General features: G+C 39.7%; 1 protein-coding gene across 1 annotated transcript; it reads left to right on the top strand.

Annotated features, from left to right (window-relative positions):
* Window positions 1–3677: 3677 nt before the first annotated feature.
* Window positions 3678–10423, top strand: LOC114110154 (tripartite motif-containing protein 43-like). Its single transcript, XM_042238421.1, is given in 9 exon segments — window positions 3678–4088; window positions 5037–5132; window positions 6479–6571; window positions 7790–7812; window positions 8317–8414; window positions 9928–10068; window positions 10071–10203; window positions 10205–10317; window positions 10320–10423. Coding segments are annotated over 9 exon segments (1212 nt in total).
* The last annotated feature ends 483 nt before the right edge of the window (window positions 10424–10906 follow it).

Raw genomic sequence — 10906 nt, 5'->3', positions numbered from 1 at the left:
CTCTCCTCTTTCACTTGCATCAAGAGGCTCTTTAGTTCTTCTTCACTTTCTGCTGTAATGGTGCTGTCATCTGCATATCTGATAAGTAGTTATATATATTTCTCCCAGCAATCTTGATTCCAGCTTGCGCTTCATCCAACCCAGCATTTCACATGATGCACCCTGCATATAAGCTAAATAAACAGAGTGACAACATACAGCCTTTACATAATCCTTTGGAATCAGTCCATTTTTCTATGCCCAGTTCTAACTATTGCTTCTTGATCTGCCTACACATTTCTCAGGAGGCAGGTAAAGTGGTCTGGTATTCCCATCTCTTTAAGAATTTTCCACATTCTTTTTGTGATCTGCACAGTCAAATGTTTTAGCATAGTCAATGAAGCAGAACTAATATTATTCTTTAAAAATAATAGATTTTATTAATATTCTCAAACAACTGATTCCACATTAAAACAAAACAAAAACACTACAAGACAATTCACAATACTGACTGATGTAAAATTAAATATAGAAATTCCTTGACATCTCTCAAGCTCACAGAGAGTAAGCTTAGAAGCCAAAATTTTGCCTTCTTAACTTTTCAATCAGGAAACTTTTCAATCAGTAACATGATCATTTTATTGAGTTTCAGAATGTATATCTAAAACATTTACTTTGTGAGTGGTCTTGTATAATAAACTTACAATGAAGCAAGTAGATTTACCTTTGTATTTGATAAGTTTTGCGGCACAGAACCTCACAATGGCTCTGTGACATGCCGGTGGGCAGGGCTAAACAACAAAGGGGAAGTGAGAGTAGCAGCCATATTGCACCATGCACACACCCTCTGTGAGTATTCACTCAGGCACTGCACTAAGCTAGGGCTATCATGAAGGAAGTTTGCATGCAAGAATCTTACCCTGAGTTTAAACTAGAGAGCTTATGCTAATTCATCTTCTCACTGTTGCTTGAAGGGCAGACTTTTAATAAACACACACTTACAGGCCCAGTGTCATCCTCTACAGTGAGCTCTGGGCTAGTCCCATCTTCAAGCTCTTCCTCTGAGGTGATCCAGTGCACCAGTGTCTCCATAAGAGGAAACATTATACTTGGGTCTGGTGATCTCATTTTTGTCATTATTTTGTAAAATACGGAAACATAGAGAAATATAATCACTATCATGCCAGCATTCCTAAAAAGACTTCATGACTATGACAAATCATACAATTGAAGCAATTATTATATATTGACATATTTCACCTAGGAAAGGAGAGTGGTAAGGAAATTGGTTAACACTTGGAATATAAACCCTTGGGGCTGATGTTAACAAGAACCTGCTCCAGCAAAGAATGGTTGTGCTTTGCAACTTACTGTCTTTTTGAAAAAGCTTGTTCATAAGCACTTAGGAGCAGCAGCCACTTGAAATGTACACAAAGGGTACATATGTCTTAAAAGACTTAAAGACAGAATGAAGACACCCACTCCTTTCAAAAACTCTGCATTCTCAAACTGATTGTCCTGTGGAAAATATATCAGGGAAGAAAAGTAAGGATATGTGTAACTTCTTCAAAATATTTTTGGCTTAATTTTTCCAAAGTGATCACTGTTGTTTCTGTTTTGTTTGAGAGTAACCTATTCATGAAACTGACCCAAAGGGGTGTCTGAGCTGGGGCCTTTCGCTACTGTCTCCCATGAGCTGGGTGGGGAGCACCAGGAAGAGAATTTCCTGGCCTGTTGTTCCTGGGGGGCACTGAGGGGCTTGATCTCTGTGAGGATATGGGGCAGAGAAATTTCCATTCTAGACTGGTGGCCAGAGGTGTTCTTATGTGGAAGTGCTTTTTTACAATTCAAAATTCAATGAATCAATACAATAAAGCTCTTCTTGCATGACAGAACATATTTAATAAAACCTCAGAAAATAAATTTCCAAGTTTTTCAACACATTTGCTAAACTCAATAGAGGTGAAAGAATCTTTCCAACTTGTTTGGTAAATTAAAAATTAAAATTAGACATTCAGAGAGTCACAGGTTGGGTTTGTGGTACAATCAGTGACTCTGGAGGAGAAGATGTTGGCTGATATGTTTGTGAAGATAAGCCGATTTGTTAAAGCAGTCTTGTCTTGTTTCAGGAAACCTAATCATCCATATTAACCCCATTGGAAGACTGGCGAAACGCAATCACTTCAACAAATGGGTGGGGCTCAGAGACACAATATAAGGAGGCTCCAGGAGGCGAAGTCAGTCTTCTCCAGAACTGAGAGGGAGTGTTTGGAGCTCACCTGCATCTTGAGACTTCTGAAAGCCACACTTGGAACTCTTGACCCCTGAGCCAACTTCATATTATTCTCCAGGGTAGACTGTTTCTACAACTCCTTAGGTGAGTACACAATTCACCACAGAGCAGCTTCTGGGACTCTTCTGAGGGAAACCAAACTAAGTTTCCTAATTTTAATTTATCGGTAAAATGAGATTCTTTTCAATGTAACAGCCCTTTTACCAACTTAGTGAAATGATCCTGTTCCGGTTTTGTTAGCTTGTCTTGACATGCACTGTGGAATGATTAGGGGATTCATTTTACTTCTGTGACTGTGTTTCTTTCTTACTTGTCCCCATGCATTTTAAGGACTCAGAAAGCAGCTGACTGGTATGTTTTGTGTTTGATGTAGCTTCTAAAAATATTTCTTAAGACTATTTAATTCAATATGTAGTACCTATCATCACTTACTGAAAAGTGGAATGTGTCTGTAAATACCAGAGAGATAATACTCTACACTAGAGCTAGATAATACAATGAGTTGCTGAAAATATTGCTAAAGTGAGGTAACTATAAAAGAAAGTGAAAGTGAAGGGAGGTAACCATCATACCTCCCAAAATATACATTTTTGACTGAAATCTTAAAGCAGCTAGGGAATGATTGAGAAGTCAGAAAGGTGACACTACTGAGCATACAAAGATATGAGAAACTTAAGATGCTCTATGCTTAACAAGTACAGGCAAAAGGACCTAATTTTTTTTCAACGTAAAATTTAAATCACATGATTTTTTTGATGATGACTACTACTATTACATATAAAATGCATCGGATGAGTATGGATAGAAAGAAAAATTCAACCACTTAGTATATTCATAAACTCTGGTTGGAATAAGTTACAATTTGTCAACATTTAGTTTCCTCTTTATTGACTCTGAATGTACTCAAAGTGCTTTAAAAGAAAAGAAATATTTTGGGAAAAAAATGCAGATTGAGATAAAAAGGACATCTAAAGAAAATGAATGATAATTACATGAAATAATAAAGATACAAGCTTAATCAACTATCTCACACCAAATCAATGACTGGCATAGAGAATCGTGACTATTTGCAGAAATTAGGACCCACCATGTAGAGCTGTCAATTAGGTCAAGCTCCTGAAGTCATGCTATCTAGAGGAAAACAAGACCTCTTCAAAACTGAGCTTCTCCAGTAGGTAGAAGGGAAAGAGGTCAGACAGTGCTGGTTAGACCACTGAGAAAATTTTCTGCAGCTCTTGAAAGCTCTCTTTATGTTTCTGTTTTCCATTTGTATCCAATGAAAAATCCAGATTCTTCTGCTCCTAAAGCAGTGTATTATTTAGTCACAATCCAAGTCTAATTTTGTTTGTTCCTTTTTTGGCTTGGGGAAAGAGGAATAAACTCCTGATGTTCTTCCCTCAGGAAAATGGACTCAGAAATCCAAGAAGCTTTCCAGAAGGAGCTCACCTGCCTCGTCTGCCTGAATTTCCTTCTAGACCCAGTCACCATAGGCTGTGGGCACAGCTTCTGTAGGTCCTGTCTTTGTCTTTTCTGGGAACAAGCCAAAGCCCCTGCCAGTTGTCCAGTATGCAGACAACGATCAGAACAGACAAACCTCAAAACCAATTTTCTTCTGAAGACTCTGGTGTCCACTGTCAGAAAAGCCAATCTCAGGCAATTCCTGAAGTGTGAGGAACACCTGTGTGGTGCCCACAAGCAGACAAAGACCATCTTCTGTGAAGCCGACAAGAGCTTGCTCTGTTTGGTCTGCTCTCAAGGCCAGGAGCACAAGACTCACAAACATTGTGCCGCTGAAAAGGCTGCTGAGGAATCCTGGGTGAGTGATGCCTCTGAGAGCACTTAGGAAGCTTGGGGATGGTACACCTAAGAGATTAAAATGATGATGCTTAAACCCTCTCTTTACTGAGTTGGTAAAGAATTCACCTGCAATGCAGGAGACCCCGGTTTGATTCTGGTTTGGGAAGATCCCATGGAGAAGTGGTAGGCTGCCCACTCCAGTATTCTTGGGTTTCCCTTGTGGCTCAGCTGGTAAAGAATCCACCTACAATGCTGGAGACCTGGGTTTGATCCCTGGGTTGGGAAGATCCCCTGGAGAAAGGAAACGCCTCCCACTCCAGTATTCTGGCCTGGAGAATTCCACGTACTATATAGTTCATGGAGTCACAAAAAGTTGGACACGACTGAGCAACTTTCACTTTTACTGAGTGCCACATACAGATCTAGTTAACAATAATAAAGTGGTGAAGAATATAGAGCAGTATACCTGCTTTATAGAACTTGTATCCAATGGCTGGCTGATGAAACTAACTGAAATTATTTGGGCGATATATTATTATGCTAATGACACTGTTGGTCCTTCATTTTAAGAAAGAAACTGTAAAATCTACAAGTGCAAAAATACTTTTCATTGAATACAGGTTTTCTAATCCTGGACAAGAAGGAAGATACAGTAGATTGGATTTTACAGAAGATAAACATACCTATATCCAAATTTTGATATAAGTTGCCACAGCAGATGAAAATTAGTCATACCTTAGGCAGATAATTACCTAATGGTGTGTGGATTTTTGTGTAGAATTTCATACAACAGATCATGAGTGAGGAAAAACAGGGACACCTGATGACCTGTCGTAGTCTGTTAGCGTCTCCCTCGAGGACTTTTATCTAATAACTGTCAGATAACTGTCAGTACACCCCTATCTTTGGGCTCTGGAACTCCAATGTATTTTATTTTCTTGTACTAAAATTCATAATTCTTTTACAGGAAAAGTTGGCAAACCAAATGAGATTTTTATGGGAAAAGATTCAAGAAACTGAAAGAAATCTCAAGAAACATGGCAGAGGAACTGACCCTTGGATGGTAAGTAGAAGAACATATTTCTCTGAAAAAAGCAGATTGAGGCAGACAGAGAGAAACTTACCATTAATAAAGTGAGCTGAAATCAACATGTATAGTGAAATTCAGAGAGTGAGTTGAACACCGTCAGAAAAAATCTTCTAAGCACCATTCAACCAACATTTTCATGCCTCTTGAGCTCTTTAGAATCCAATGGATCAATAACTAAAACAAAATACCCATTAGAAGAAAGTTCTAAGGTGGAGGTTTATGGTGTGATATGGATGATTACATAGATGTGATTCAGGATCTCATGGAAAGCTTCTCAAGTTTAAGATCAATTCCAGTTTTGAAGTTCAAGTAAATGTTTAAAAATCCATGGGTTATTTCAGGCACAGATTTCTGTCAGTCATACATTCCAGAAAGTAAAAGCGTGTCATTGGGAACCACAAAGTACTTCAATCTGATTAGTACATGAGCCCAGGTGATACAAAGCAAACACGAACAGCACTTTAAGGAGTGTGCCCATCCTGGTGAAGAGTGATTGCTCTCTGGCTAGAGGGTGATATTGGTTCAAGTTGGAGAAAACGTGACATGTTAAACAACTCAGGAGGAAAGGAACAAGGAGAAAGAGTTGGCACATGAGAGAGTGAATCATTCAATACCAGGAGGAATATGAAATGGAATGAAGAGAAATGATCTTCCAAACAATATGGGAAGAAGATTGTGAAGTTATGGGGAGGAAGAAAACAGATTCATAGAGAAAAGAACACTAGAAAGAAATGATTGAGGCTGGACAACTATTCGAGGACAGGCAATCATTTTTAGAAAGATGTTTCATGCCACTAAGAGAAAGCCAGGAGATATTAGGTGAAGCACAAGCTTATGTATTAGCATTGAAATGAGGATATTGCATATGACATATGAATCACCCATAAATTTCAATTACTTATATGGGCTCTTTCACATTTAACAGGAGGCATATGAAAGAAATGATTCATGAAAAGATTTTCTCCAAGTGTTTCAGGAACTCCTGAATTAGATGACAGTTGTTTGAGGAAAGGGTAGGATTGGTTTCTGATCAATTAAAAAGAATAAAAACAAAGTGAAGGAAAAGAGGAATGAACTTGGCTTCTGAGATGAGGAGGGCATGCATTTAGGATGGATGTAGCTTCTTGGGAGAGAACATGAATCAGAGCAAACTAAATGATGTTGAAATTCATTTCTCAACAGTTTTATGTGTATCGACATGGAGACATGATTAGGAGAACTTATCAGATGGCACCCCCATCTCTCCCAGAGGAAGAAGATTACTATGTAGAGAGTGTTATAAAAGAAGGCCAAAACATATACAATCAACTCATAAGAAGGCAAAGGAAATAATCGGAAAGAAGAGAGAGCTCCGAGAAATACACAAGGAGCTCATTCAAATGTGCTCTAAACTAGACGTGGAGCTGCTCCAGGTAAGAACTGAGGATGTGTTTGAAAATACATTACTTGAAGTTCACACCTTTGATGTCCCTGACATGGTATATTTCTTCATTCTCTGCGACTAAGGTGGGATTCTCTCCTAATTGGAAATATTATAGATAAAATTTGATTAGAGGTGTCCTTATAACCGTGGGGGGAAAAATCCTTAACATTTTTGTATAAATTATGTACATATAATTAATAAAGTTGATATATTAAGTTCTGTTTTAATAATATTTAAAATACATACTCTAAATGTAAATAGTACTTTTAAGTCATTATAAAGTGTTGTACATTGTAGTTATTTTCTATTTATAGTTTACTCAGGAATAATTTCAGAGAAGGCAATGGTACCCCACTCCAGAGAAGCCTGGTAGGCTGCAGTCCATGGGGTCTCTATGGCTAAGAGCCGGACATGACTGAGCAACTTCACTTTCACTTTTCTCTTTCATGCATTGGAGAAGGAAATGGCAACCCACTCCAGTGTTCTTGCCTGGGGAATCCCAGGGACGGTGGAGCCTGATAGGCCACCGTCTATGGGGTCGCACAGAGTTGGACACGACTGAAGCGACTTAGCAGCATGCAAATTATGCCTGAGCAAGCTTTACAGTATTTTGATCCTAGATGTTCCCCAGGGAATATTCCTTTTTCAAAATCTCCTTGTGTAACTTGCTTCTATTAAAACCAGAAAGGAACAGCTTATGTACTGATTCCAATTTTTGGTCTCCAAATGTGTAATAATGGGAGACATTTGGACAAAGCTCATATGTGTATGTATATACATACATACAAACACACAAATACATGTATATGTGTATAGATATACATATATATGTGTATATGTATATTTCCAATTCCTGTTGAGATATACCAGGTTTCATTTGACATTACTTTGGAGCTTATTACGCTTTGGGTAAAAGCCCCAGGAAAGATCATTATGCAGAAAGCAGAGGGTGAGTCATCAGTACTCTTGTCCTTTCTGTTCCATCTTTCATTTTATTAACTTATCAAGAGTACATTCTATACATGTAAAATATGTTGTCTCAGAGGGGTTGTGTTTTTTTTTTTTTTTCAGAAAGAAAGGGAAAACAGATTTCTCAGACTGTTTTCTGGTAGTGGTGATTAGAACTCTACTGAAGTTTTGCCAAGCCAAATCCTGGTTGCCTATATATAAGGTCTAACTTGTCTTTTTTTTTTTTTTTCCTTGCCAGGAATTGGAAGACAAGCTGAAATGGTAAGCTTTTCGATACTGATGAGGGCACCTGGGGGCTCTGAAAGAGATACAGCAGCACTTAACAAAGCGATGACTTAACTTGCCTAGATAATGCTAGATTGCTTGTGTACGTGTGTCTGCACCTGTTTTGCTGAGTATGATTTCTTGCTCAAAAGGAAGTTAGCCTTTTTGTTGCTGTGGCAGAGGGAGGTATTATCCAGCTCAGTGCAAAAATTTCTTAAAGGTCAATAATTTCTGATTTAGATATTAAAATCACAAGCACGTAGAGGTGCAATGACTACTTTTTTCCAAGTTTGAGATTAGAGAGGCAATTTCCCCTGGATATGGGCTGGAATCAGGGCAAGAAGAAGAGTGAGAATTAATTTCCAAAAACAGCTCAATTCTATGAGGGTGGAGAAGGGATTTAGATGAAGAATGTTCAGCTGAAGCATGCTGTCTTACAGCAAAGGCTGTGTTTTAGAAGCCCTGGGCAGCAGAAGGATGAACCCCATCTTTCTCTTACAGGAGTGAGTCAGCACAGCTGCACGTGCCTCAGCCTCTGCTCCCAGAACTCCCTGCGCGCCCCATGTCCGGGCTGATGGACTGGCTCAACCTCTTCCGAGGTGAGTGTCACCCCATTGGTGTGTCTGCCCTGCAGGGTCCTTCAGTGATGGTGTCCACAGAGAATCTTTTCCTGCTTAGCTTTCACCTTGTGCAGGGGAACAGCCTGCAAATAGACAGGTGAAGACATATATGGTCACAGAGTCACTAAAGTCCTTACAGAATACATGCAGGCTGGTGCAGATGCTGATTTGATTTAGGCCTCATCAAATATTTTTAAATTTCATAAAAATTTGTATAATGAAAAAGTAACATGCTCCCAAAATGACTTCTTGAGCCCTAGAAATATCATGACATACAATCTCAGCTGTTCACTGACTTCTAGAAAACTGGTAATTAAAACAGGATATTAAAGTAATTAACCACAATTAAAATAAATAAATAAATTTCAGAGTTTAACTGCAGTTAGAGTTTTAAAACATTTTTAAGAATACATTTTCTTTTCTTTTTTATTTGTATTATTTTTAAAATATTTCTTTCTTTACTTAGTTTTAGCCACACTGCCTCTTTGTTGCTTTGCCCAGGTTTCTCTTGCTGGGGTGAGCCAGGTTACTCTTCACTACTGTGGTTGCTTCTCTTGCAGTGGCTTCTCTTGCTGCAGAGCACAGGAGACTCTTGATGAGTGAGCTTCAATAATTGTAGCATGTGGGCTCAGTAGTGGTGGGTCCTAGGCTCAAGAGCACAGGCTCAGTAGTCATAATCCACAGGTTCAGTTGCTCCACAACATGTGGAATCTTCCCAGGTTAGGAATGTCCCCTAAATTTGCAGGAAGCATCTTATCCACTGTGCCACCAGGAAAGTCCTGAAAAACATTTTTGCTTAAAAAGTTCTTAAGAATTGAAGGCATAAAGTGCTTTTTCCATTCACATAATTTGACAAAATACATAAGCCTCAAAAATCAAATCACAAGTAAGCAAATTGTTGGATGATGAGCCCACAATGAGCTCCATGATAAAACTCACCCTGGAAGGTGACTTAGCAGGAAGTGGAAGACTAGACCTCAGTTTGGAACCACAGATCAAAGACAGAAAATCCCTACAAATAAACTACTTTGAAGACCCCATCCTTAGGTCGTATTTCTTCAGTGTCCATTTGCTAACTTATCTGTAATTGTAGAGTGATCACCAATTTTCCGTTCTACAGTGCAGCTTTTTTCCTTGCACTGCGGTGGTGAAGGTGGGGATAAGATATGCTGTCCTGGTCTTGGAGGTGATCGATGCCCAGGAGTCCAGTCTTTTAGATGTAACAAATATACAATATTATACCCAGCCAGAAGTCACCTTGACCTCCCTCTAACTTACAATTGCTGAACTTGTAGGAAGTTATCTCCATTTTAATTAGTTCTTTCTTCAGCAGATATGTGAGCAATATTTAAACCCAATACTTTGCAATCAGAACTGCCCTTCCAATCTTACAATATATTTCCAGTGAGACTCCAGGTGGACCACCTTCTCTGGTAGATGATTTGAATTTTAACATTGGTTTTGACTGGCATTTTCTCTCATCTCGCCACAGTCAACTTTTCATTCAGCAATGAAGTCAGCAGTCAGCACATCAGGCTGTTTGATGATGCAAGACGTCTGACACATGAACAGGACAGCCCCCATGCACCTTCGGATGGTGGAACAGCAAAGTATTTTGCCTCATGGGAGACCAGAGCTTCACCTCTGGCAAACAGTACTGGGAGATGCTTGTGGACAGCTCTTGGGACTGGGCTGTAGGTGTCTGTAAGGATTCCTGGATAAGGAAGGATGACAGCATACTGGACGAGTCCAACAGGGATAACTTTCTCCTTGTGTGTGAAGCAGGATGACCATTACCAACTTTGGACCACCGCCCCCGCCACACCTCTGTACATAGAGAGACCTCTGGGCAGGGTTGGGGTGTTCCTTGATTGTGACAGTGGAGTGTTAGTTTTGTGGATGTTGCCAAGCGCACCCTCCTTTGGCGGTACGATGATGGCGTGTGCACTTTCCCTGTCAGGCCCTTCATCTGCACTGGCCACAGGTGAGGCTCTGAGTCACAGCCCAGATGGGATGCTCAGGACTCCTTCTCTTGAGGGAGCCCTTGTCCACTGCAGCATATCAAGGAGACTTCCTGATCTTTAGGCTCTTTCTACTGTAATGGAGCTTCCTTTATTGTTATTTGATGTGAAGATAGTGTCAAATGCAAACTTCACTTGCTTGTCCTCCATATTGCTGACAATAAATTCTTCTCTTGTTGCCATGTGTCCAGAATATATGTTGTGGTTTTCACTTCCTTCATGAGTTTCCTAAATTCACCACAATATAATCATGTGCTTCCCACTTCCTGGGCCTCAATACAGGAACCCAGAACCTGTACAGCATAGGCAGACCTGGTCAACAGCCAGGCCTACGTCAGCCTGCAAACTTCTCCTGCTCCCTCATAATCTACTCTGCCCCATGTACATCTATTCAACCTCAGGATGAAATCTGATTTGCAGGGAAATCACCATTTCCTGGAAACTGGGAAA

The sequence above is a fragment of the Ovis aries genome, chromosome 21, assembly GCF_016772045.2.
Source record: "Ovis aries strain OAR_USU_Benz2616 breed Rambouillet chromosome 21, ARS-UI_Ramb_v3.0, whole genome shotgun sequence".
NCBI lineage: Eukaryota > Metazoa > Chordata > Mammalia > Artiodactyla > Bovidae > Ovis > Ovis aries.
The sequence above is the reverse complement of the archived record's forward strand: the minus strand, read 5'-3'. Positions and strand labels throughout refer to the sequence as shown.